General features: G+C 41.1%; 5 protein-coding genes across 6 annotated transcripts; 3 read left to right on the forward strand and 2 right to left on the reverse strand.

Annotated features, from left to right (window-relative positions):
- The first annotated feature begins 30 nt into the window (after positions 1 to 30).
- msi1b (musashi RNA binding protein 1b) lies at positions 31 to 16,529 on the forward strand. 2 transcript variants are annotated; one of them, XM_049716611.1, is made up of 15 exons: positions 31 to 169; positions 407 to 447; positions 851 to 932; positions 1,061 to 1,145; positions 5,545 to 5,586; positions 6,788 to 6,880; positions 9,524 to 9,572; positions 10,054 to 10,136; positions 10,212 to 10,329; positions 11,221 to 11,301; positions 13,724 to 13,780; positions 13,935 to 13,994; positions 14,529 to 14,683; positions 14,871 to 14,916; positions 14,993 to 16,529. In XM_049716611.1, the coding sequence occupies exons 1-14, from the start codon at positions 111 to 113 to the stop codon at positions 14,910 to 14,912; spliced, it is 1,047 nt and encodes a 348-aa protein (XP_049572568.1). In that variant the 5' UTR covers positions 31 to 110; the 3' UTR covers positions 14,913 to 14,916; positions 14,993 to 16,529. The 2 variants fall into 2 exon arrangements, with proteins under 2 accessions (XP_049572568.1, XP_049572569.1); XM_049716612.1 differs by having other exon boundaries at positions 14,550 to 14,683.
- Positions 16,530 to 17,409: 880 nt separating this feature from the next.
- prkab1b (protein kinase, AMP-activated, beta 1 non-catalytic subunit, b) lies at positions 17,410 to 20,213 on the forward strand. Its single transcript, XM_049716614.1, has 8 exons — positions 17,410 to 17,727; positions 18,073 to 18,212; positions 18,313 to 18,482; positions 18,559 to 18,652; positions 18,814 to 18,928; positions 19,000 to 19,133; positions 19,208 to 19,276; positions 19,358 to 20,213. Exons 2-8 carry the CDS (start codon positions 18,090 to 18,092, stop codon positions 19,433 to 19,435), a joined length of 783 nt encoding a protein of 260 aa, XP_049572571.1. The 5' UTR covers positions 17,410 to 17,727; positions 18,073 to 18,089; the 3' UTR covers positions 19,436 to 20,213.
- Positions 20,214 to 20,218: 5 nt separating this feature from the next.
- Positions 20,219 to 21,729, reverse strand: pla2g1b (phospholipase A2, group IB (pancreas)). The gene is made up of 4 exons (XM_049716620.1): positions 21,636 to 21,729; positions 21,405 to 21,561; positions 21,008 to 21,135; positions 20,219 to 20,377 (listed from the first exon to the last, which is right to left on the reverse strand). Exons 1-4 carry the CDS (start codon positions 21,697 to 21,699, stop codon positions 20,253 to 20,255), a joined length of 474 nt encoding a protein of 157 aa, XP_049572577.1. The 5' UTR covers positions 21,700 to 21,729; the 3' UTR covers positions 20,219 to 20,252.
- Positions 21,730 to 22,894: 1,165 nt separating this feature from the next.
- On the reverse strand, positions 22,895 to 24,840 carry LOC125994520 (C-type lectin domain family 4 member E-like). The gene is made up of 8 exons (XM_049763862.2): positions 24,465 to 24,840; positions 24,134 to 24,214; positions 23,980 to 24,063; positions 23,820 to 23,888; positions 23,678 to 23,731; positions 23,420 to 23,559; positions 23,222 to 23,337; positions 22,895 to 23,143 (listed from the first exon to the last, which is right to left on the reverse strand). The coding sequence occupies exons 2-8, from the start codon at positions 24,210 to 24,212 to the stop codon at positions 22,990 to 22,992; spliced, it is 696 nt and encodes a 231-aa protein (XP_049619819.1). The 5' UTR covers positions 24,213 to 24,214; positions 24,465 to 24,840; the 3' UTR covers positions 22,895 to 22,989.
- Positions 24,841 to 25,065: 225 nt separating this feature from the next.
- On the forward strand, positions 25,066 to 26,486 carry cox6a1 (cytochrome c oxidase subunit 6A1). The gene is made up of 3 exons (XM_049763863.1): positions 25,066 to 25,217; positions 25,977 to 26,119; positions 26,202 to 26,486. The coding sequence occupies exons 1-3, from the start codon at positions 25,115 to 25,117 to the stop codon at positions 26,289 to 26,291; spliced, it is 336 nt and encodes a 111-aa protein (XP_049619820.1). The 5' UTR covers positions 25,066 to 25,114; the 3' UTR covers positions 26,292 to 26,486.
- Positions 26,487 to 26,998: the final 512 nt, after the last annotated feature.

Below are 26,998 nucleotides of genomic sequence, written 5' to 3' on the forward strand. Positions count from 1 at the left end.
AAACCCGCCCTGAGCCTCTCACTCACTGACCGTCTGTTCCCCCGCACGCCTCGGCCCCGGACACCCTCGGCTCAGCACCAGCACCCGCACACACGCGACCAGGACACGGAATGGACACGGAAGGGAGCCAGAGCACCCTGTCCACCACGGACTCCGCTCACGACCCCTGGTAAGTCAAAAAGAAAACTTTTTTTCCCCCCTCGCACATGTTTTGTGGAACAAGCCTTGCATTCTGCGGGGAGGCTGAGGAGCGCACACCTCCACACTGGCAGCCTTCATGTACTGATCATACACCGAGGTCCAGTTTCATCAGCAACTTTGTTTGTTTGTGCTGTGCGAGTACACAAATATTCACTTTACTCAATCCCACTGCATGCTTTTGAAATGATCCTTTTTCTTTTCACAGCAAAATGTTCATAGGTGGACTCAGCTGGCAAACAACACAAGGTACATCTTTGAAAACGTGTTCAATACTCTGTATGAATTAAGGCAAAGACGCATAAACTGTTTGGAAATCTGCATTTTTGTTAAAAAAAAATCCACTGCTGAATTTGTTTATTTTTGTTTTTCCCTTGGACTTGAATGAATGTACCCTTTCAGAACTTTTATACTTGTATGATCCTCAATGTTGGTTTAAAGAGTGGTGAAAATTTGTTATTTGTAATTGAGCTGTTTTTTTTATTTTATTTTTTAAAATGTGTCAGGAGTCTTGCTGGTAATTTTAATTTAATCCTTTTAAATCCCTGGTTACTTTTGTTTGATGAAAACTACAAATTCATCTCATATTTCCTTCTACTCCGCAGCACCATTCTCCACTAATGTGTCCCCTTGTTGTTGCTTTGTGTCCCAGAGGGTCTGAAGGAGTACTTCTGCAAGTACGGCGAGGTGAAGGAGTGTATGGTGATGCGAGATCCGATTACTAAGCGCTCGAGGTGAGCTTGGCGTCTGCTCTGAAAGTTTATCTGTCCTCCGTGATTCCTCACCGCTCATAACATATCATTACGCGTCGACATAGTTTTGACTGTCATTAATAGCCCTCCCCCCTCCCCGATGTCCGCAGAGGCTTTGGATTTGTCACCTTCGTGGATCAAGCTGGCGTGGACAAAGTTTTGGCCCAAACCAGGCATGAGTTGGATTCTAAAACAGTGAGTTCTCTGTCTTTACTGGCTAATCTCATTGCCCGCTCTTTGATTCATGGATTTTCTAAGACTATCCCATTAAAGTTCGTACATTTGGTTACCTACGGTCTGATATTCTCAATGTTCATTGCGAACGACTGCCGCCGTTCCTCTGATTTGGATGCTTTGCATGACAAAGTGACAGCGGAGACACTTGGGACAATCTCTTTGCTTTCTGCCAAACATTCAGCAAAATGTCAGCCGGTGTCAATTTCCATAGAAACAAGGGGAGTTTGAGCTGCTTGACTTCCCCCTTTGCCATTCTTGGATTTGCTTCTCCAGAGAGAGAAGCAAACTTTTCTTCTCTGTCTGCCTTTTCTTTTCTGTCCCAAGGGGTGGAAATGACCTCCAGAATAAAGGTTTCTCAGCAGAACGGGCAAATGCAACCTGAGACCACCAAGGTGTGACGGTTGCACCAAATAAACTTCTTGTAACACATCCAAAGTGATAAAGTTGTGACAGGTTATTCCACCTGCACAACCCTAATATGTTGGGATGTTTTAATCGCGCATGAGAGTGTATGTGTGCGTCAGTGATGAATGTGGCCCTGTTTGGGAACAATGTGACTCCGTTGGTCGCCATAGGGACCACTGCTCCCACCTCTCTCTCTCTCTCTCTCTCGCTCTCTCTCGTCAGTGGGAGTGGTGATGGCGGCGGCGGGTTAGTCGCTGTATTGAAATAAGGATAGCACACTTTTTTGTCTTTGTGCGCTGAGCAACGCACCGACTCAATATAACTGAGGCAGTGGGAAAGAAATTAAAGAGAAAAAGTTGCACCAGACACTTCAAGAAAGCACACAGGCATGAATTAAAGTGGCTTTTCTTTTATTGGCTATCTGTTCGGCTCTTTAGCGTCACTTGCAGGGACAAGGTCTGTGACACTTTGTGCCACGGTGGTTGGACGCCACTAAATCGCCATGGGGTTGGTTTCCATAGTGACCCCCCCTGCTTCCCCACAGTTGAAGAATGGCTCTGTCACAAAAGAAAAAGAGGCCGATAACAATGCACATCATTTACAATTATTTCTTGGCTACCGCAAGACAGTATAAACAGGCACAGTCAAGGTGAGTGAAGGTCATTGAGTCCCGCTGCCTCACGATAAGCACATTACACAAAGACGATGACTCCATTTTCTTTTTCCAAATCTTCAACTTGACACTGTTAATGCTGCTTAGCTTCGTTGGATGGGGGGTAGGTTTAACTTGGCAAGAACTCTAGACCAGCCGAAGAGGATGGATGGTGACTGGAGGAGGACTTTTCTGGAGGCCGCTCACTCCCCCCCTCGATACAGACAGGTTATCCTGTTAGCGAGGGGAGAGAAAAGGTTCTCCAGTGGCAACAGAAAGAATGCGACATGCTGTGACCGACTAAATTGCTCGGGTGCTGCCGGAATGAGCGGACCTTTGCACAGCAGTGAGGCTGCCGAGCAAATACACAATTTATTGCTGCTCTTCGTGCTGCGGAGCAGATAGTGGCAAGTGAAATACTGAGATCGCGTAAGCAGATCCTGGCCCTCAGCTTCCTGCCATCTCTAAACTGGGTTGGTCCCATACTAACTGCACATTTGTTGAGCAAAGTTTTCAGTCACGCCACTCTCTTTGAGGTCCTGTTAACTATTTCAGTGCCACAGAAACACAACAGGACGGGCGGGTAGTCGTGATGAGGAGGGGGTGGGGGTGGGGTAGGGCGACCCTTGTCTGCGATTATTGTGGCTCTCCTAACTAATAGGATTGGAGTCAACAGGCTTGTGTTGGTCCTCGAGAGATTTTGCGAGCTGCCCAATCAGTGTGCTGTGAAGAGTGTGTTCGTATGTCCAGGCCAACTGTTGCACACTGGAGCTGGGATGTACACTGGGTAGAAAACGTCTAAAAGTACCCCAAGTTCAAATGCCAAATATTTGTGGTATACAAAAATGAGACCAGAGTGATTTTTTTTTTAAATGCTTGCCACTAATATTGAGATCTAAAATCAACATAAAAATATAATAAATAGAGGGTGGAAGTAACAACAAACAACCAAGATAATATGTTTGAACACCTTCTTAGAAGTGAAGATGAGGCTATGTTTAGAATGTATCAATCGGATTCAACTCATGTTAAATTGTATTCAGCACACAGCTGCCACCATTCTATGTGCCTCTAAAAAAAAGTCAGATGTTCTGGTAGAACAGCGCAAGTCATGGTCTGCAGTGAGCTTCTACTTTTGTATATCACATAACCTGGCGTTTCAATTAAGGTGTGTAGACTTTTTATATATCCACTTTAAATGGCAAGGGGATTGCTCACATTTCCTAACCCTCTCTTGCAATTATGTCCAGCTTCACCTCCATTACCTTGCAGTAAGGTTTGGTCTCTGCTTGCATGAGGCTTCGAGCTGCATGCCTGCAATGTATGAGATGGAAAATGTGCTAATTTTGACTTTTTTTTTCCCCCCATGTTGCATTCATCTCTCAGCACTTTTCTCCACCGCACAAATCACTTTCATTAATACAGTCATTGTTTAATGCCCACTATTTCCTTCCCGCTCATGTGCTGTGTGCTGCCCTGTTTGATTTTGTTTGTTTGTGTGTGTCTGTTTTTGAATGTGCACAGGAGTATTGGCCATCAGGAGGGTTGGTGACCGGAGGTGACTATCAGAGTAGTCTAGCCACTATAGAAACTAAACAGTAGACTCTGCATCTGATCCTCCAGTCTTAGCCTTTTAGTCTTCTCACTCTTTAGAAGAGAAACCAAAGCCTGTGGCTATTTCGACTCGTATTCAAGTAGAAACACGCTGTCGTCCTCATTCTGGTAAACGCATGTGATTTACCATAGAGGCTCTAGCTGTCTACCGTACTGTAGTTTAACTTTACCCTCTCATGGTCGCAAACTAATCTTAGCGCTGTACCGCCTCACCATCTGTTAGTGTAATGGCGGTTCAGTGTGGAGTAGTCTAGTTGATTTCTACTTCAATTAGAGCAGCATAGACTTCGAGTAAATGTAACCTGTCTACGTATATTGACATTCTGGCATGGTGTGATGCTCTCCCTAACATTGAGAAATAAATAAATAGACAAATAAATTTAGAAATAAATAAGTGGACTCAGGAAGTACAAAACAGAGCAACATCGGGAATCGCAGATGCTCACAACAAAGCGTGCGTGGCCCCGTAGACGAGCTTGATGCCGTGCGTTGTTTTCGTCACCGACGGAAGGAGCCAAAAACAAACTAACACAAACAAACAAACTGTGGTGGATCAACTGTCGCTGTGGTGTGATTGACAGCTCCCTCTCCTCTGTCCTGTCTTCCTCAACCTGGCCACCGCTCGCTCTCGCTCTCTCTCTGTCTGACACACTTCCCCCGATTCCTCTCAGGCTCTCCTCACAGAGGTTAGGTGGGTTTGTGATTGTGGTACCCGTGTGAGATTCCAGGAGCTCACATGTCACATGGTGGTGACGAGAGAGGCTGGGGTTCACTGGACATTCCCAGGCATTCCACCTGAGCGCCACAACACACACACACACACACACACACACACACTCACACACGCACACACACAGAGGAATAAAAAGCACAATCTAAATCTTAGGTTCACTCACAGTATTCAGAATTTCAACATTATGTGTCACTTTTTCTAACATATCAGGCATCCCAAACAATTGGATTGAAAGTTTAAGTAAAAATTTGGGTTTGAATTTGTTACTTTTAAAATGCTCACACTGTACTTTATCGTTGTGGTCTTATTGCTTATTTAAAAAAAAAAAAAACAGCATTTAAATTGTGAAAATAGTTTTGCAGTTTTTTTGCCAGTTAATTAGCTTCAATAGCTTTTGATTTCTGTTAGAAACAGGCCTCCCATTGTCTTTTGCATATAGCCAATCAGTGACATCGTACTTGCCGCTAGAAAACTGAAACAAGATGGAAAGATAGAAAAGACTATTGTGCTTCGCTAATAATGTTTTCCCACTCTGTTTTTGTCATTTAAATTGTGATGTATTCTTCTTATAGAACCTACCCAGTGGCAGTGCTTTACCACGAGACTGTTAGCACTAAAGTACTATTCAAGAACTGTGTCTTAGCATGATAAGCAGAATCGATAATCTGATTAATCTCCATCGCATGGGTGATCTTCTATCTCGTAAAAAGGCTGAACACAGGGAAAGAGCTTCCCCGCATGGCTTTGTTCAAAAACAATCACTGATTAACAAAATAGGTATTTTTTGAATTGGTCATTTATATGATATACTGAAAGGTGATCAGGTTCGATGAAACAACATGTAGCTTAATTAGAGATTGTGCATGTTTGTGCACCCAGCAGCCTTTCAAGCGCCCCTCACGACACATCACATCACTTAACAGACCTCTCTGTCTCTGTATTATCTTCTATAGATTGATCCTAAAGTCGCGTTCCCTCGGAGAGCTCAGCCTAAGGTGAGTTAAATTAAATGTATTACAAATTTACGGGGACTGTCTGGTAATATTCTGGGTTATAACCTTCAAATCCAATGAACGTTTTAAATGTGAACCATTATGTGATTGTTCATTAATTAAGTCTCAAAATTTTAGTTGTTACTAATAGCAACTGAAAGTACATTACGCCTCGTCTTGGCTGTTTTGGGGTGTGTCGAGTTAACACTTGACCAGGTGAAGAATAACCACATAGACCTAGCTAGCTAGCGACATGTGGTTAAAATAAATCAAATAAAAAAGTACAAAAAAGGTCTGTCATGAAGTGTGATAGCATTTTCCCCCAAAGCAAAAACCTGCACAATTGGAGGAATGTGTATAAATGACATCATATATAAACCAGATATGTTGAATCATACTAATCTATTTATCTAAGGAAGTTAAATAATTTTTAAATAAGATTGCCTTAATACCTGATACAATGTTACATGCACTTCTTGTCATACTGTGTGACTTAATCTTGTAATGAAGCTCAGACATGAGAACATGCTGTCCGGTGTCATAGCTGTAAATCTGGCTGATCTCTTTTCCTACTGAGTACCAACAGAAATACATCCAGGCAACCAACTTCTTCTCAGAAGTCATTACAATCTCTATTTAATATTTTCTATCTTTCAATCTTTTTTTTTTAATGATCCACAAAAACAACAGATAATTTGGTGACATGCTGCTTGTCCTGTTTGCTGTGAATAATCCTGTTAGAAAAGCCCAAAATAGTTACAGGTGTTAAGTGCAGGCTGTACCCAAGCAGGCCTTTGTGTCACACAAAGTGGCTTCTAAATTAAATCAGCTCACATACAAAGTGATGTAACGGACGAGCACGTGAGATGTATTTTTTTTTTTTTTTTTTTTTTAAGGCCGAAACATTCTCATATCCTCCTACCAAAAAGAAAATCCTTTATTTGTGCTGTTTTTGAATATGTATTTGTTTGTTTATCAATGTCTAGATTTAAAGATTTAAATGTAATTATGTTTCTTTTTGTAGAATGTAATCCTTATTAGGGGTGTTGGGGCAACAGCAGTATGTGTAATAAAAAAATTAAAAAAAAGGCATAATTATGAAAATTTTTCAAAAAATGTTTTTGTTAATGGAATTGACCTTGGTGATGTTGTATAGAACACCCAAAATTGACTGTCGTGAATTCTTGTTTTGATTGCTTAACAGTTAGTGACTCGCACCAAGAAGATCTTTGTGGGGGGCCTGTCGGTGAACACCACCATAGAAGATGTCAAGCAGTACTTTGACCAGTTTGGGAAGGTGAGTGAGCGATTGTTGGAATGCCGTCGCAGCCTCGATCGATGCGTTGAGGTGCACAAAGTAATCCTGATGCAAATCGCTTTTTCATTCACAATGACCAATTGTCACAAATTGATTTACCAGAGAAAACAGACGAGCGCTTGGAAGCAAAGGAGTTACTGTGAAGAGGAAGGCGAAAACGCGGGGACAGATTGGAGAGGGTAGCTGGGGAAAACTAAAGAGGCCGAGGGGCAGCAGGCGAAGTTTGGGGGGGGTACTTGAAGAGCGCAAAGGGGAGGAGGCGGTGGGTGAAAAAGTTTTGTGGCGAGTGTATGGTGATGGCGAGGAAGGAGGAGGGATTATCAGAATCTGAATTAATCTGATGTAACAGCTGCTCCTACCCACAACCCCCTCCTGACCCGTTACCGTGGTGACCTGGCTTGCTCATTGTCCCTAAGTAATTCTGTGGGTAAGGGGGTTTTGTTCTGAAGGAGGAGGGACGAGGTGGTGTTAGGGGGTGTTTGCATGGGCCTGTATGTTTGGTGGGGGTCAACTCCAGTTTAGAAATTATTTTTACAAACTTGACTAATTTGCCAAAAGTTCCTAACATATTGGCTAAATGCTTGACCTGAGGTCGTCGGCAACGTGTTGGTCCGTTTTCATACATTTTCTTTTTTTTTTTTTAAGAGGCATTGCGCGGAGAATAGACGACGGGCCCACAAAGGCTCCAACGAGAGAGGGAGGGCTTGATTGAGAGAGCTTGGTGGAGGCGTAAGAGAGGGAAATGGGGCAAAGATGGGGTGTGGGGGAGATTTACAAAAACCCCTCCACAAAGACAGGCAAATATTTTGTCCAGGAGATTCCCGCCATTCAAGAACTTTCCTCATAAATTTGTAGCAACTTTTCACCAAGTAACAGGTGGACACAAATCTTTCCAACTTTTTCAAAGTCAAACCTGTCTGCCATCCATCGTACCTCCAAAAGGGTGTCACATTATTTTCGGTGCCAAAGGTACGGCCTCCCGGTTCCCCGAGCTCCCATCTCAATCATAGCAGCTAGATGAATTTTTCCGAGAGAGATATCGAGGGATGGCCGGTGAAATGTGGGCTCCAGCCATCCATGGAAGTTCCTGATTAGACTGCCTCACTGGACCTTTTGTGTCCCGTCATGGCGAGGACAAAGGAGTGCGGAGAGGGATGGGCAGGGGATAACAGGGAAGATGAGAGGTGGAAAAAAGGAGAAGAGGGAATATTGTCCAGTGGCACACTATTAAAGTGCTCACACTTTGAAATATTGAGCAATGATGTGCAAGTGAACACACTTTGCGGCATTAAAACAAGAGGTCGCCGGATGTTTTTCCCTGCTTTTCCTCCCTCTCTTTTGTTGACCGTGGGATCACATCTCTTTGACAAAGTGTGTCCTGGATGTCTTGACACAGATGTGAGGCACCTACCACTAGGCTTCTTGGACGCGCAAACTTGCTCGAGCCGATAAAACGAGCAGCTCTGTGTGATAGGCCAACATTTGCGTGGAGGGAAGCCATGATTTGAGGTCCGCTTTCACACTGACACTCCTCGCTCACCTTTGACCTTTCTCAAGGCAAACTGCCCTCGGGGCCTGACGGCCACACGTACACACTCTCTCTCTCTCCCTCCCTCTCTCCCTCTCTCTGTTGGCATACACATTTTGCACGCGTCAGTATGGATCATATCCACGTCAGCATCCAGTAGACTTATTATAGATTAAGAGCAGACTCTGATTCATTTACCAAATGTTTGCTCATGCGCAGCCTGCGATTAGAGCGAACGTACACAGGTGGAAAAAGAGCCAGTCGACTTTCCCATAAGACGAAACTCTGGGCGTGTGGGAATAGAATAGACACCTGTGTCTATGCTGTATAAAGGGAGGCCGGACTGGTGGGAGAGGTCAAAAGGAGAAGAGGAGAAGGAATTACGGCTGAGTGTGCCAACAAACAAAACCTCCCGGCCTCTTTGTTCTCCCTCTCCCTTTGTCTTTTTTTTCCTCCTCCCTTTCCACTTTGACCCAATCTTTTTTTCTTTCCTCCAACTCTCTCTTTCACCATATCTCCACCTGTCGCTATTCCGCTCACTATCAGCCCCCCCTCCCTTTCCCCACTTCTCTCATCGAGGCTCCACCTGCCTATAAAGATTCACCTTTCTACACCTTTCTTGTTTTGCTCTTTGTCTACTATCTAGCACTCCCCACTACTGCATTCATGAACCATATTTGATGTTGGCTTGGGCCCTTTCATGAGCACATTTTTTTTTTTTTTTTTGCACAGTTGCCATGGGAATGTCAAACTTTAGAGGGTAGGAAGGGGCCCGATTATGTGCTCTCCGAGGGGGATTGTGAACAGTGACTTGGGGCTTTGCATGCCACCCATTATGTGCATTGGGCACATACCCAACAAGGCCTTGCTCCGGAGTAGTTCTTCATATTTTCCTCTCTTTGCTTCTTCTTTCATAACCTGCCGCTTGCCTCAAGTCTCCTCCTCCCTCTTCCCTCCTCCTCTTTCTCTTTGCGTCTGTCCATCTGTTGCAGAGCCTCCCTGCAGAACTTGAGAAGGGCTGAGGTCAGGCAATATGCCGTGTGGCAGGAAAGAGAGAGCGCGTAGTGTAAAACTGTCTTGTTTGTCCTCTCCAGGTCGACGATGCCATGCTCATGTTCGACAAGACCACCAACAGACACAGAGGTGAGACGGGCTGACCTCCTCGCTCTGTTCATTCCCCACAACTCTTACCTTTCCTCTCAACCGCTTCCTCGAGTTACAACTCTTCTTCCAGTCCTTCCTGGATATCTATTGATTCACCCCCCAACCCCTGCAGAGCTCCTTCCTGTGGGCTGAGCTTGAGGAGACAAATGGGGCTAGTCTAATTAGCCAGTCCGTTAATCAGGATCAGGATAAAGCCTCCTTAAGCACCTCCTCCCCACCCTGGGACTGATCGATTATGACAGCCTACCTACCAGCTTCGCCCTGGCCTTTTGGCCAGGAAGGGAGGGAGGAGTGGATGAGTGTGCGTCTGTGCGTGTGTGTGCGTGCGTGCGTGTGTGTGTGTTTGGGGGGGGTGGGTTAAGCAGCTATTCCAACTGACTGACTATTCGCTGTAGCAGTGTGCATAAAGACAAACTGTATGTGAACTGTCCCCCTCATGCACTTGCCTCGTCCTCATCAGGGTTCGGCTTTGTGACGTTTGAGAACGAGGATGTGGTGGAGAAAGTCTGTGAGATTCATTTCCACGAGATTAACAACAAAATGGTGAGAAGTTTGGATTTGTAATTTAGCATCAGCAAGTTGCCTAATTGCATGTTTTTTTTTTCTTTTTGGAAACAGGTGGAGTGCAAAAAAGCTCAACCCAAGGAGGTTATGTCCCCCACTGGCTCGGCCAGGGGGCGCTCTAGGGTGATGCCCTATGGAATGGACGCCTTCATGCTGGGGATTGGTATGCTGGGTAAGGTTCCTATTGATCAAAACAGGAAGCAACTAGTAGCTGTTGTCCATCTGTGCTATTCCTTATCAGAAAGATATACATTGTTTTGGACAATTTAGTTCAGTGTTATTTATATGGTACCAAATCAGCATTATTCCAATGTCACACAGAACATTGTCATTATTTGTCCCACCTCAAATGAATGCCCCAAGTTAGTATCAGTATGATGAGTACATCATTGAGTGCCACACATTTATCATAACTCTGACCCTTTAGCATTTCTTCTCTTCACACTACGGAGAACAGAAACAAAAAGTCTTAAGAATTTGTCAAGTATTCTATCGGCGTTCACAGTGGGCAGGTTTGTTCAGTTAACCAGCCACACTAATGCTACCACCTACTGTTCAGTTGTATAACTGCAAGTTTTCAATTTCATGGGGTAGTATTGACAAAAAAAGAAAAAACAACTCTTACATTTGCAGTGTGTAAATCCAAAGTATCTCCAACATTTTCCTTAATTTAATGATGTGCAAATCTTGATGACAAAAGCGATTTTTGACGCGCAGTTTAGTGCTGATCCAATTTGGGTTCATACGGTCTAGCATGGTGACCGAGTGCTCAGCACATGATCCACCTAACCTAGTTTAATCAGAGGCTGGAGGTTCAAATTCGGACTTCAGCCTTTCTGTGTCGAGTTAAAATGTTCTCCAAGCATGTTCCTCCTGTCCTTAGATGTGTTAGAAGACGGATAGGTGGATTGTTTGACACAAGTGCCAGATTAGATTAGTGAAATTGTCTTTTTTTTTCACCACTAACCAGCATTATGTTGCAGTGCCATGTTGTCTGATTGTGTAACGCTGTGTATTGTAAGAATGATCGCCTCTAAACTGTATCCCTGATGTTTTCTTACAGGTTATCCAAGCTTCCAGACTGCCACCTACACCAGTCGTAGCTACGCGGGCATCACCCCCGGATATACCTACCAATTCCCCGGTAAACATAATACCCACTCGCATCATTAGGCATCATGGTAATTTGATTTTCACCACTGTTAGGTGAGAAGCAGGACCGAATTAGAAAGACTTTAATTCGGCACACGCTTACCAAAGACGTCTGAGTTCTTATCACTAGAGCTGTTTCGAAAGAAAAGCAAGACGAATCCTACTAAATACTCATATGGCATTTGACAAAATGTCCTTGATTGACTCCAGTGAAAATTATCAATCATATAAAAGAAATGACGTTAATCTTTCCTTGAATGGTTTGAACTATTTTTCCTCTGCCAGTGTTGTATTTAGGCATACACATGCTGGCTGGAGGAGTTGCCATAATATGGAAGTAGTTGAGTTTCCCACAGCTGACCTTGCACATTCTTCAGCAAACTAGTTGAGCCTGTATTAACAGCGCCCTTTTTTTTCCTCAAAAGCTTGTCTACTCCGTACTGTGTAAGATATACAGTCACACATCGCAGGTGTCAGGCCAAATCCTCCAATGGCACAGTTGATAAAGTTATTTTCTTTTTCACAAGTCTATAGAAGTTTGGGTGTTATTTTTACAAATTATTGACCAAGGTGTTACTTTTATGAATTATTAAGTGGTGAAAATAGCTTGCTCTCAAATATGCCATTTTTGGGGGTCTTATGAAAAGTGAGGATTTTGGAGGTACAACGCCAGCAATATATAAAACATGCCTGAACACAAACAAGTTACACTGAGGGTGTAAATTGCTGCTTGTAAATATCAGGGAGTGGATTCACATCTGCTTTGGTCACGTGAATGTCTGTGTTAGCACTGTGTGCCGGTGTTTAGAAATGTGTTGTGCTCCCTTGCTATATTGCGCTTCATCATTCACAACCCTGCTATAAATCGTGTTTTTTTAAGTGATCACAGTAAAATACACACCCACAGTGACTATACTCACGCAGAACCTACTGTCATCCACAGCTCACACGAATTCACTCGCGCGGATTTGCATGCCAGCCATGTCTCGTTTCGTTTCGTTTCGTTTATTTCAAACATGTGAAAGAAAAAAAAAAAGATTACTGTACACAATGAAAAGACATAACAAAATACATGCATATACATATATACACATACAGACATACATACATACATATACATATTTATACCTATAAAATATACATATACCTATATGTATATGCACATATACATACACACAAACTAAAAAAGTAGAAATAAAGAGATAACCACAAAGAAACCATAAATCACATTCACATGTCTGAAAAGGAGTGGGAAGAAGTATAATTTATTTAATCCCACCCCCTTTTAGTAATCCCAAATACCCAGCTATAAATCATTTTGCCTCAGTTATCCCAACAAAATACTAAATGACTAAATCATCTCCCACCTGCTGATCGCTAGACACTAAACATGTACCTACACATACGTACTATATCTCACACACAGACATTTAACATACATACATAAATACAACACAAAGATACCTGAATGATAAAAATAAACAAAATAACAGCATGAACGAAACAAAGACAAACAGACAAACAAAACCAACAAAGAAACGTAAATCAATAATTACTAAGCACCCCCTGATGCACCCTCATTTCTGTACCTTGTAAAAATAATTTCTTCTTTTTTTAAACTGATAGATGTTTGAACATTCCCTGAGTGTTTCCTCCAAAGTATGTCTCGCCTCTTAAAGGACACTTTACTTCAATTCATACACTGTATTTGATAAATACAATTATGCTTGCGTTTTTTTCCATGTTCAAATACATGTATGATGTGTTAAGGGTGTTTTAATACAGTACACACATTTAAACCTTGGGAGAACTAAGGGAGCTGTTCTAGTGTTAAGAAAAGTTTTTTCATGGTGTCTCGACTCTATATTTGGGATTTTGGGGGTTTGGAAAATAACCTAAATATATATAAATAACATAATAATGGGCTCTACTGTGTTCAGCCAGTCCTTTTTTACAGCCCAAATGACTGAATTGTGCTCCTGTTATTTACATTTGTGCTTATACATTTATATACCAGGGTATAATATTTTCAATACTGGCAGTTTTTTTTTTTAAATATGAATTATGACTGAATGGAGACTGTATATATATTTTTTCTTTATTGCTTTGTTTGCATTTTGAATAATAATTTCACTATTCTAAGATGCCTTATAATGTAATTCCCTTAAAAAAACAAAATTTATGAGCACGATGTCTGATTTGTTGGTTCATGCATATTTAAAAAAAAAAAAAGTAACCATAATGTCTACTTCTAAACCATTTTTCATCTAACATATGCCGCTTCTCTTTCCTCAAATCCTGTATGCTTTAGTTTGACTTGTCCACACTTCCCACTCTGTGCTTGTGTTGTCCTTTGCTTACCTGTCAAAGGTGGCGTCTAGGACTCATAATCATTCTTGATGTTTCTGTTTTAGAGTTCCACTTAGAGAGGACTCCCCTTCTGACTTCACCCCACCCCCCTGAACTCACAGGTTTGTTAGTCCCTCCTTCGGACTTTACAAGCGGCACGTCGCCAATTTGTCGTGATACACCCCATCATCTGACACGCATACACATACTTTTAGCTTTTACAATGACACACTTTATTTGTTTTAGATTTTAAATGTGGACCTTCTATGTCTTTAGCGATTCCCCTAACAGCGTATGGACCAATGGCAGCAGCGGCAGCAGCAGCAGTCGTCAGAGGTAAGTAAGATTCTGCAAAAGGTTCTTTTTTTGAAAGTATTTTAAAAAATCATTCCTTGATGTCTTTGTACTGTATGTCCTTTGCCTATATGTGGGGTGATTTTGTTTCCCCCCTCATTGTGTGGGGTGATTTTCTTTCCCCCCATAAAAGCTGACATGGACATGTTTACCACTGTATTTCTTCACCTTTCCTTTTAACAAGACACAAAAGGACAATCATTCTTAAAGCTTTGTAGGTGGAATTCTTGTGTACAACTCAAGTTGCACAACAGACCAGGGTCTCCAATGTCATATTTTGTACTTCATAATGCGCCGGCCACACATTTAATAGGAGACAGGTCTGGAATGCGCTCGATATAAATTTTTGTTTGAAGGCTTAGAATACTAAAAAAAAAGGGAACCCTGTAAATAGGCTATTCACAGTTCTATTAGCGATGATTTGTAGCCTTAGAGACACTCAATTAAAGCAACAGCATAGTTGAGTCAGATTCTCTCATTCGGCACGTGATTCTGATATTGTGACGATACCTTCAGGTTCTACCCCATCTCGCACAGCTGGATTTTTGGGAACCAGCAGCCCCGGCCCGATGGCGGACCTTTATGGAACAGCTGGTCAAGAGTCGGCGGTCAGCAGTTACCTTAGTGCTGCAAGTCCTGCCCCGAGCACTGGATTCAGCCATGGTCTTGGGGTAAGTTACCACCTAATACCCAAAAAGAATTCCTTTGCATCTGTTCTCACTCTTGCTTGCATAGTTCTTCAATTTAGAGCTCATTCAAGCTCACCCAACACAGAGAAGCAACATGTCATTTATTCCATCATAGTCAAATGAAGGTTTGAAAGAAGTAAAGGTGAACCTTTCGTGCTTGTTCCTACAGGGCCCTTTGATCGCCACGGCCTTCACTAACGGCTATCACTGAAAATGTGAGTTATTATGGCAGCATACGGTACAGTACGATTGCATGTGACCTCTGACTAATGCAGCTTGTTTGCATTGCAGCGGAGAGTTGTTGACGGAGGGAGAGCTGAAGGTAGTTGAAGCTGCTTTGGAGCTGATCTGGCCCAAGCTCTGTCCACTTCACTTCTCATGGTGGGGGAAGCTGACACCCCACCTCCACCCCCATCTCACACACGCACATACAACCACCCTCTTACTATGGCAACCTCAACTCAGCCAACCCTCAGCAAAATCAATATTTTTGAAAAGCCAGCACACCATAGAAAACACATACAGATGCTGTATATTTAGTGTTACTTTTTGGGCTTATGTTTTCCCATATTGATCGATCGCTTTGTCTTACTAGGTTATTTGACTTCTGAACCTGAATCTCCAATTGAAGGTTACCAACTGTACCGCAAAAAATGTCATATTAACAATTAATTTTTGATAATTTCTATTTCTTGAAAATTTGTCACGTGTACTGTATCCTTTGGTAGATTTTAACAAAATCTTGTTCTGCTTTACGCAAGGAAACAGGTCATTGGTCACAATTACACGGTAGGCCTCCTTAAGCTGTACAATGTTGTAAAATACTGTAAATATGACTTTTGTTCGGGGTTCTAAGAGGTGGGGGCAGCTACTTTTAGGGTCTGGGAGGCTTTAGAGAAGTGATTTGTTTTCTTCTTCTCTTCAGTCCTGATACGTTGGCAACTTTGACGGTTTTTAGTTTTGTGATCATCTCAATACATGTCTGTCATTGTTAGACCAGCCACAAGTTTGCCTAGGCATTTCTCAATCTGACACGTGAGTCTATTATTTCACTGGAAAGCTGCTGTGAGTTCAGCAGAGGGAGGTTGTGTCCTTGTTTCCTTTGACGTTTTGGAGGAGTGGTGACAGATGCACGTAAAAATGCTCCTTAGCTAGGAGAAGAAAATACATACAGTTTTCTTACTTTGTCATATTGTTGTTTAACTGTGATATTTTTAAGATGTGAATATTGTTTGTGGAAGAACATGAAGGAGTAGTCTGTTGTGCACACACAGACACAATCAAACATGCTGACGGACGCTTCTCTCTGCTGGTTGTGTGTGTGTTATGTATTTTCCTAAACATTGACCTACTGTGTAAAATATGCACCATATGCTGTTTTTGTCTGGAGGAGGTATCAATGTTGAAAATGTGAAATTTTTTAATTTGACTTTTTAATAATACATTAACATATTTGTCAAATTCATTGCAGTATATATATATATTTTGAAGGTGGCTTTTTCTAGTCATCTTGACATCCCTCACACGTATCCACTGGAGGTCACAACTAAAGCAATGTGATGACTATTTTTCGACCAAAATAATTGTGAACAAAGTGAATAGGATCTTGCACTGGCTGGCCAAATGGCAGAAGAACAAAGCACTCCACATTTAATAAAACGTTTTCATAAACACTCAAAGTGCTGCAAGCTACCACGGTAGTTTTGATGCTGTCTTTGATGAAAGAACAAACTTGTCAATACCGTTTCAGAATTTCCTGTCATGTTATTTCTCTGGAGAAAATAAAAACCTTTTTGAATTTCTTAATAAATTATTTAAAAACATTCTACGTAGATTGTTGGCTATTTTTGGACATAAACTTTTGTTCTTAATGTTTAGGAACGGGTCCTTTTTGAAGAATATTGGTACCCCCACTGTAAGAATAAGTCCTCTGATGATTCATGATTGCGCTTTGTTTTATGACAGTGACTTTTTTTAAATCCATGTCGAGGAGGTATTATTGCCTCCACTCCCCAGCCTCGATCGTCCTGCGTCTCCCTGCTTTTAATGTCTCGGGGGATGCTGCAGCCCGTCATTAACAGTAGAAGAGCTCTCAGGATGTCTTGCCTGACATAACCTGCTGGTGTAGGAGGACACTGCAAGATCGCTCAGACGCTATGTGGAGGAATTTGGGGTGCAACTGTCTGAAGCACCTGCATGTGGAGGCGGAGTGCATGCATTGCGGGAGGAGGCGCTCGTGCAGTTGTACTTTTTTATTTTATTTGACTCGTGAATCGTTTTTCGAAATACGTTTGAAAGTACAACATATGCACACATTGTCATCCATAAGAAGGTGAAAAAAAATAGTTGCAAATTTGTCAAAAACAAGAACTTCAATTCAAGCCATTTACGAATAATATATCATATTATATAAGTATATAATCATATGATTATAATATATATGTGTATGTAACAAATAAATAAATACAATCCCTTTATTAAATAAAAATAACTGAACTGTGGACTAAAAACACATTTGGCTGAGTAGAACCCATAGAGTTTCAAATTACTACAAACAATAATGTGATGACGCTGCATGTCTTGATGTGCGATTAACCAACAAAAGGACATTTTAAACTTATTTCTTATTTAACTTTTCAACTTATTATTGCACAAACGACCGAACCTCGGCACAAATCGGGTTAAAGTCAAACTCAGCGGAAGAGGCGTGTATTCGTAAATGAACACAACTGCAAATAAAGTCCCCCCCACGGAACGAGTCCGTACTCGATGGTCGTGATCACGGGGCGCATAATCGAAGTAGAGGAAAGGCTAAAAAAAAAAAGCGTCTTGTATCACTTTTTAAGGTTACTTTAGGTCCACACAGGGTGCACGTCTGTTTTGTTCTTAAAACGAGAAAAGTGCTGCTCCAAGACCGGAAACAACGGCGAAAAAGGACTTCACGTCTCCATTCACTCCTGTAGAGGATCGCGTAATCTCTTCGGCTCAAGACTGCATAAATCCAGACGTCAACTAAGAATCTCTAGGTAGGTAACAAACAATATTAAGTAGAATAGCACACATCGTTACTTGGTTCACATTTGTTGTTACGTTAGGCCAGAAGGAACGTCTCAAAGCGCCCCTAGTGGCTAGTCCAAGATCATGCACTCTACAGTGATATTCATTCCCCCTTTATTTTTATGCCAAGGCGAGAGAAAAAAAAAGATCTCGTGGGACACTAATAAAATGACAATTTATTTGTACCTCCTGCAAGGTGCTACCTTTTGTGAAGGTAGATTTTTCAATAAAGTTCTTGTTGTATTTTATTGGATTGTGAAAGTTCATCTAATTAAGTAGTCAGTGAGTATTTATCATGAATGTTTGTCTTCCAGTGTTAGATGCTGTCAAAATGGGGAACAGCAATAGTGACAGAGCCAGCGGGAGTCAGAGTGAAAGAGGCAAGGAGGCACGTCCCAACATCCTGATAGACAGCACGGAGGATGCAGATATATTCCAGAGGGAAGATACAAAGGTAACACGTTTGTGCAATAAAATTAAAGCCAATGACAACGCTGTGTGTAGCGTTTAGCTCTTTAATGTCCTCATTATTATGGAAACAACCTTGGGTCCAGGCACCACAGGAGGAGCAGGAGTTTCTGGCCTGGCAGCAGGACCTGGAGAGCGAAAATAAATGTCCGACCCTTGCTAGGCCAACGGTGTTCCGCTGGGCCGGAAGCGCCAAAGAGGTCTTTGTGTCTGGCTCATTTAACAACTGGTCCACCAAGATCCCTCTCAATAGAAGGTGGCACTGTGAACATTGCAACTTCTTTATGAGATATTATTGAATTAATCTGTTTAATGTATAATCTCTCACTCAGCAAGAACAACTTTGTGGCAATCATGGACCTGCCCGAGGGAGAACACCAGTACAAATTTTGTGTAGACGGACAGTGGACATTAGATCCAACAGGGGTAAGGAAATGAACTTGATTTTTATTTATTTTTTTTAATCAGTATTTAAATTTTCGTTACATTTATTTTATTACTTAAAAGGATGAAAAGGATACTATGAGTTAGCATGAAAACTCAAACTTTGACTGCATTTCAGTAATTTCCTCCATATGCTCATACAGGCCGTGATCACAACCAAAACCGGAACCGTTAATAACATTATCCGGGTGAAGACAACTGATTTTGAAGTCTTCGATGCCCTCCGAATTGACTCTCAAGATTCTGCAGACATCTCCGGTAATAGTCACTTTGTAGTTTTGTTTCTATCAAGTCCTTTGTGTGCTATTTTGTTTTACCCCCCCAATCAGACTTGTCCAGTTCTCCTCCTGGTCCCTACCAGCAAGACGCTTACGTCGTCAAGCCAGAAGACAAGTTCAAACATCCGCCTATCTTACCGCCACACTTGCTCCAAGTGCTGCTCAACAAAGACACGGGCGTCTCAGTATGTCACACCTTCACCATTTGGTATGTCCAACTTGATTGAATTATGCACTCAATTCAATCTTCTCTTCTCAGTGTGACCCAACCCTGCTTCCTGAGCCCAACCACGTGATGCTGAATCACCTATATGCCCTCTCCATTAAGGTAACGCAAACATCCACATCATCATTGCATCCCTGTTGTGAGGCTCTTTTCCTAAATAACATGCATTGTGTTTTGTTCTAGGATGGCGTAATGGTTCTGAGTGCAACACACAGATACAAAAAGAAGTATGTGACTACTCTTCTGTACAAGCCCGTATAGCTAGAGATCATTGTCATGAAGATGTAGTGGCTGCCGATTAAATGCCCGTGTCCATCTTATGTTGTTTTCATAATTTGATTTTTTTCTTCTATGTTTTTTATTACAATGGGCCTTATTTTTTTTTAATTAATGCATAGAATTTTTTGTTTAACTCCACACACAATTTGAATACTGTATAATCACCGTCGGATTCATGATGTGTGTATGTTGATGAATCTGAATTCAATCTCAATGAAAGCTCATGCTATAATTTGCATATGCCTTTCCTTCATTTGACCATAAACGGGCATCCCTTTGACGGCATTTCAGTCAATGCCGAGGGATTATAAATCAGCTCGTTAGCAAATAGCCAATTGAAGTCATTATTGTTAAACATATTGATTTTATAAAAGACTGTAATGTCAATAGGTTGTGCATCCTGGATAAAAGTGATGGGGGTTTTTTTTCCAATGGCTGACATTTGCATGATCTGACAAGTTTGTTTGCGGAATGCGCACAAAAACAAGTCTGACCATATTGATGATTGATTGAATAACATTCCCATGTCATTTTCTTTAGGTGTGTTAAAATCAGTGTGATAGTATGAGAACTTTTGCGCAACCTTTTGGCTCAATGAAACAAATTGAGTCCAAGTCGCCTCGAGTCTCAAACCAAAGCTGTAAATTTGTATTGCTTTTGTGGTATGGAGGCTTATATGTACACCTAATCTATCCTGATTCATTTCTAAATATTCATTTTGTTTGTCTAAACAAGAAATAAATGTGCATTTTGATAAGAACGGTGTAGTGCAAACTTGCTTCTTTATTGATTATGTTACTCAGTTGACACAGTGGACTTTTGGATCCAGGTCCTTGTTTTCAGAGTTGAATTCAGCCTGCTCAAAGCAATGAGCTGCCACGCGATCACACTCGCACACGGCCGCCTGGCACTTGTCATTCGTGGCTACGGAGACACATCAGAAACATTACGTCATGCACCTCCATTAATACAAAAGTAAATTGTTTATGCATAGCAGTAGTACACACACAGTCCAACAGAACAACTGTAAAGAACATTTTGAGTGGAAATGAAGACTAAAAGTCACTTTTAACTTTTTTTTCTATATTTGCAAAATGTTCGTTGACCTGGAGGTCAGCAATATACAGCAAATATAAATGTTAAATATGGCACCCATTCAACTGCTGGTAATGACCATTATTCAAGTAAATTCATTTCACCACGCAATGCATTCTGGGAATCAAAAAGGGATGTTATATTTTTGAAAAATGTATTTACAGTCGACCCCCACTATTGGTGGGTAATATGTATAATAGCAAACATTCAAAATAATTGAAAGGCATTGGGTGCAAAAATAATTTAGGCATGATACATTTTGTAAATTAATTGCTGATTAATCTATTATTTTTCTGTACAAAGAACATCCATATCGATCGGGCCCTAATGATTATTGTTGATGTTGTGGCCGATTATGACATATAGCTGAATTCTGCATTAATCACTCAACCTGTCGTATTTACAGTTTTTCCTTAGCATATTAAATGTAAGAATAATCTTGAGTTGGGTCACACTCACCTGAGCAGGTGACTTGGTTATCTGAGCAGGAGAAATCATAAACCAGGACATATGGAAGATCAGCAATGCTCCCACACCCGGGACTCTTTCTGCTGCTTTCATAACATTTGTCATGGGCATAACAGCACCTAAAACGAGTGGATTTGAATTTTTTATTATAGAATAGTACCCGATTGTTTTTCATTGTCACAACTTGAATGCAGAGGTATCAAATCCAGGTCCAGTGTGTCAAATCCGTGCCATAGTTTAGATTTAGCCACAGGTGCTTCTACTCAAGCAGGTAAACAGCTTTTGACTAGTTGCACATGTGGCTAAAGTCAAACTGTGGTAGGGTTTTTAGTTTCTGGCCCTAATGGACACCTCTGCTTGAATTCAGCTTTTGGTTTCTGTTCCTTACCTGTCCAGGTCATCCAGTGGGGTTCCTGTGCCCCCGAAGCCACACCAACAACCATAATCGTTGTACATCAGAGGGTTAACTCCTGGCTGGGCACACTTAATCATGTTCCCAAACTGCCACAAGGCTTTGGGCAGTCGAGCCCCGCTGATCACACAAGCTGGTAAACAGCATCAAGTTAAACAGACGTATGTTCTTTTAAAGTGGTGCCGTATGTGTTTTAAGCAGGCTTACCGGTGGCCAGCAGCAGCAGAGGAGCTGTAAGGTTCATGGTTGCCTGCAGAGAAACAGGCAACATTGTCACAGCTTGCACTTATAGGTCAGGAGGTGGGCTAGAGATAAGGAGTACATGGGGAGGAGTTGATTTTTTTATTTTTTTTTGTAACATGAGGATTTTATACAACTATATACTTGTCAACATTCAAATCAAACACTTTCCTTTGAAATAATTATAGTAAGCATGATTGAAAACATGTTTTCAATTGTTGAGCTGTAATGAGTGCAAATCACTCATGATTTACATTATTCTACTAAATAATTATCAACTACTGAATGATTACTTTCTGGTCTTATTTTAGTTCGTATGTCCTTTGGTCATATGGTTTAATAAGTAAACACAAATGACATAAGGATCTTAGTCTTATGACTTTTCCAATGTGTTAGTACTTTTTTTTTTTTTTTCCCTCTTTGACCACCATGCCATTCGACGGCACTTTTGCATTTTGGTCTTGCTTGACACACAGCTGTGTAAACAGCAAAGACTTCCCAAAAAATACCACTAAACATTTCTGATAATGTTCAACCTAGTGTAACAGAAAGGGAAATCTAATATGTTATAATAACCTAATATATGTAACTTCAAAAGGGAAACCCATTCCATATTTTCCCTTTTTATTCCTCAGTTGCTATTGGTGATGGGGAGGTGTCGCAACACTTTTGTCTTTGCAGTTTATAGCAAGTTGGATCTAATGGCTAGATGGTTGAAGAACTCAAGGCTGTATTGGGCTCAGTGACTGCAGTACTACCAAGTCAAACAATGTTTCGTGAAATTATGTAGTAATCAATTTTGGTCCAGGCATCTCGGGGTCCAGTGGTTGGCACATCTCGAAAGGTCCTGGGTTTAACGCTCGGCTCACGCCATCTGCATTATTGTCCCTTCGTAAGTATGGAATTTTCTCCAGGTACTCTAGCTTCCTCCTGCATTCCGTAAACAATTAAATTTGGTACATATTTCCGAGACTCTAAATTGCCCATTGGTGTGACTGTGAGTGAGAATGCTTGTTGGCTTAAACGAGGCACTGCTACTGATTGGGCCCTCACCCAAAGTCACCTAAGATATGTGTCACCTGTAACTCTCATGAGAACCGGCAATGGAGAAAGTGGTTGGCTGGATGATTTTTTTTTAGGTGATTATATATGAGGAAGTTGCAGATTCTTAAATGTCTTTTGTATGGTTAAGGTAGTCTCATCTCATTGCATTTATAAGGATACACTGGAAATGCAATGCCTTTATTGAAACACTGGAAATGCAATGCCTTTATTTTTTTTAACATTCATGTTTGAATACCTCTACAAACAAAAAATACTCTCATATACCAATTTCACATATAAAGTTGTATGAGATATTGCAGTTAGCGTCATTCCACCGCCGGCGTACGCGTACATCGGTAGCAAGAATCTGCCCGCAATCCTCACCATATTTTGTGAAGGGCCAATTGTCAGGCTGAGCTACATCCCAGAACCTCAGAAAACACACAGAAAGAAATATCATTAAGCGAGTGCTTGTATACATTTAAGGGCCTCCACAACTGAAAACTTACTTTGGGGTTTTATTGTAGTCAGTTCCATCCACCCAACTCCACTCTCCCTCGTGTTCTCGTTCCACAAGTCCAATCCAGTATTTACAACTGATTTCAGAAATTTCTGACAGATAATCCTACGGTAAAGAACCCTAGATTAACATGATGATTTGTTGAATTCCATTTACGCTGTCAACGCTGGCTGGACATGAAGCTCACCAGTTCCTCAACACCGTTCAAAACCACCAGATGTGCTCCATGTGAAAGGCACTGCTGCTCAGCTCTGCTCCAGGTGGCAGTGGTGGTCGACAGCAAGTAGCAGCTGCTTTGGAATGACACCCATCCCTCCTTACATGCTCCTGGTTTGACGCAGAGTAATACGAGCAAACACTTATAGGGAAATAACTTCCTGAGACCTTGAATGAGAAACACGGTACTGAAAATGGATGGTTAGATGAAACTGAAAAACATGATTACCTCTAACTGGGACACGTTTTTCCAAATGGACATCTTCTATAGTTGTCACATCACCTTTAATTGGGAGGTAACACAAATAAATAAAAGTTACTTACAGCGTTGCAACAATCTTGCATCTTGAGTCCATCTTTACGTTTCTTACCCGAGGCTTGATGGCTGTTTTTTTTTAGGTTTAGTTTGATGTCAGTGATTTCCGTGTTTAACTGCGAGACTTAAGGGAGAAAAAAACACCATACAAACATTTCATAATGTATGAAATTGCCAACATATAAACTGAATGCCAATGACTTTATAAAACATACATTTGATCCCAGTTACCATTAGCTGAATTAAAAGCAGGGCCACAAGGATACCATAGAGGGTATATGCCAATATCCTCCTCATACCTATAAATAACAAATGACATATTTATAAAACAGAGACCACTAGAATAATTTGATTGCATGGGTATTCTACCTTTGTGCAAAGTCACATTCTGATCTGCAAGCTCAAATCTCTCAGAGGTTGGCTCAAACTGGTTGTACTGAGCGTCCATCTCTTGAAAAACATATTCATGTTCATTTTCACTGGCATGTTCACAGTTATCATAATATGCTAATTTTGAACTTATTAATTAGAGCAAAAGCATCATTGATATATTTCATGGACAACTTGACTTCATCAAATATTTACAAAAAAATCCACATTCACTGAGTAGCTTTAAACAGATAACAGCTAACAAGATAATTCACATCTGAGCCTTTCTGTTCCCAACAATACAATAAATGTTTCTAACAAATGTACTTACAGATTTTTTTCCCACGGAACTTAGTCAAATAGAAAATGTACTATTGTTCAGTATTGTCAGGTTGGACTCTGACCATGGACTCACTGAAGTCCTCCCCCTTTAAATAAAGCCAGCTAGTATCGATTAGTCTGTGTTTTTTGAGTCGGTCACAATTCATGGTAAAATATTCGTTTTATGTATATATTATTCCTATTTATGTATATTATAGCATTATCAAACTTTTTTTAACTGATCTAATCAGTTCCAGGTTTCTGTCCAGTAGATGGCAGTATCTGGTTTGCAACCGCCAACAAAGAGCAGAGAATAATAATTTAAATTTAGTGATAAAACATTCAATGATTTTAACCAACTTTTGCCGATATTCAAATGCGTTTAAGTGTGCCTGATTAACAAAAAATAGTCATTCATAATTGTGATTGCCTTTAGATGAAGCACCTTTATTTACACTAAAAACAACAACCTAACGTGTAATAGAGGAGGAAAAAGCCAAAGCCACGTACTAAAAAAATAATAAATGAAAAATGACATAAAATATACATGGCATAAAACAAAAATAATCTGTGTTTTCTGTGTTCAGAAAATAAAATTCCTGTCACGTGACTCTTCATGTACACGTCTTTCCGGTGTGTTTCGAACCATTTGAAACGAAGATGGCGGCCATCGGACGACTGACTCAAGCCTTGCTGAGGTCTTCATTGACCCAGAGCCGTCGTCAGCTTTCTGCTGCCGCTGCTGGTCATGGCGAGCAAGCTGGTGAGTCTGACAAGCGATAAAGACTCCACGTTGATTCAATACCATTCAGGATTTACGAGGAAAGACAACGCTTTCACAGTGACCTTGTTGCTCTGGCGTCAGTTCCGTTAGCCCTAGCATTGGCTTGATATCCTTGACTCGACAGCATGCAGGACAAGTTGCGCGAAGATGCAATTATGTGATACATTTACTCGTTGAAGTCACAAACTTGAATAACAAAATACTATGTTAAGGCGTCTTATGTGTAAGCAAATCTCTGGTCTGTACATGTAAAACATGGTATACTGAACAAACATTCACGTAATAACATTGTGTATTATAACATTGGAAATTTCAATTTGATTAACGATGATCTGGGTTGTTATCAAGTTCCTACAGAGCTGCTGATGGGCTGATCATTTAAATCAGTGCGTTTAGGATGGAAACCGGCATTACAGCGGCTCCCTCGGATGTAACGCAACGTCAGTCGGAGAGTGTTCATTTTTAAATAAGCAACATAAGCAATCTGACTGGGAAAAAAATGTTACGGTCATTACATTTTGAGTCCGCGAGGTACCTTTGATGATTACAACTGTCCCAAACCTAATGCTTTTGCTGGGTCTGATTTTAAGCATATATCGTTTTGACCTGGTTTTGCACACGTTCAAGTTTGTCCTCACGTCATGTTTTACATGAATGTTACATAGCACTGTCAATCATCGTAATGGATCAAATAATGTGAATATCGCATCCTCTGATTCTGATTTTCCACCTCTCCAGCGAGGACATGGAAGATACTCACCTTTGTGGTTGCCCTTCCTGGCGTTGCGGTGTGCATGGTTAACACGTACCTGAAGGAGCAACAACATAGCCACGAACAGCCTGAGTTCATCCCTTATTCGCACCTCCGCATTCGGAGCAAGGTTGGGTTTAAATAATCCGTCTGCTTTTACTTGACTTGCATTTATTTCATGTCTCTGATTGTTATATTTTGTTTGTAAACAGCGGTTCCCCTGGGGAGATGGCAACAAGTCGCTCTTCCACAATCCCCACGTGAATCCCCTTCCTGATGGCTATGAGGGTCACGATGAGTAGGCCCTCTTTCCAGACCTCATAACTGGTGTAGGGACCAGATTTCCCTCAGTAGGTTTTTCTCTCCAGGACCACACAAACTCATTTACAGTTTACCTTTCTTCTGTGTTTACCTCTGAACACGAAGAACCTGAGCCGGCAGTTCTTTGCTCTGTACTGTTAAGCAAAATAAAACTGAAATAAAGTAACTTAACTAAATTTTGTGTATTTCTTCTTTGTGTAGTTTATAGGTAAAGCTCACTTTCACCCAATAGGATCCACTCAGTCACTAGCCCCAAATAAGTCATCTGTGATTGAAAAAAATGGATTTCAAAGCTCTCTAGAGATTACCTTCCATGATTCATTGTTATCAAATAATGATAGAATACACCTAACTTGAACTTTTCTACTAGGAAAATATCATAGCACACCACCAAACAATATGTTCCCAAAACATATACATATATACTAAAGTAATGAGGTCTAATCAATTTGCTCAAATTGACTCAGTGTACAATTTTGTCTGTTTAGTTGAATATAATTGATAGGTCCTCAAAACGGTCCTATAAGCACCATGTTTCCCCCAAGGACCACATGAGTACCCCAGGGCCTGTTCCAAAAATAGCTCAGTCATTTATGCTTTGGGCAAGTGAAAGTGGGACAATGGTGATTTAAAAATGTACACATTCATTATTATAAATTAAAACCATTACCAAGGTATATATAAGCAT

Source organism: Syngnathus scovelli, chromosome 3 (genome assembly GCF_024217435.2).
Source record: "Syngnathus scovelli strain Florida chromosome 3, RoL_Ssco_1.2, whole genome shotgun sequence".
NCBI lineage: Eukaryota > Metazoa > Chordata > Actinopteri > Syngnathiformes > Syngnathidae > Syngnathus > Syngnathus scovelli.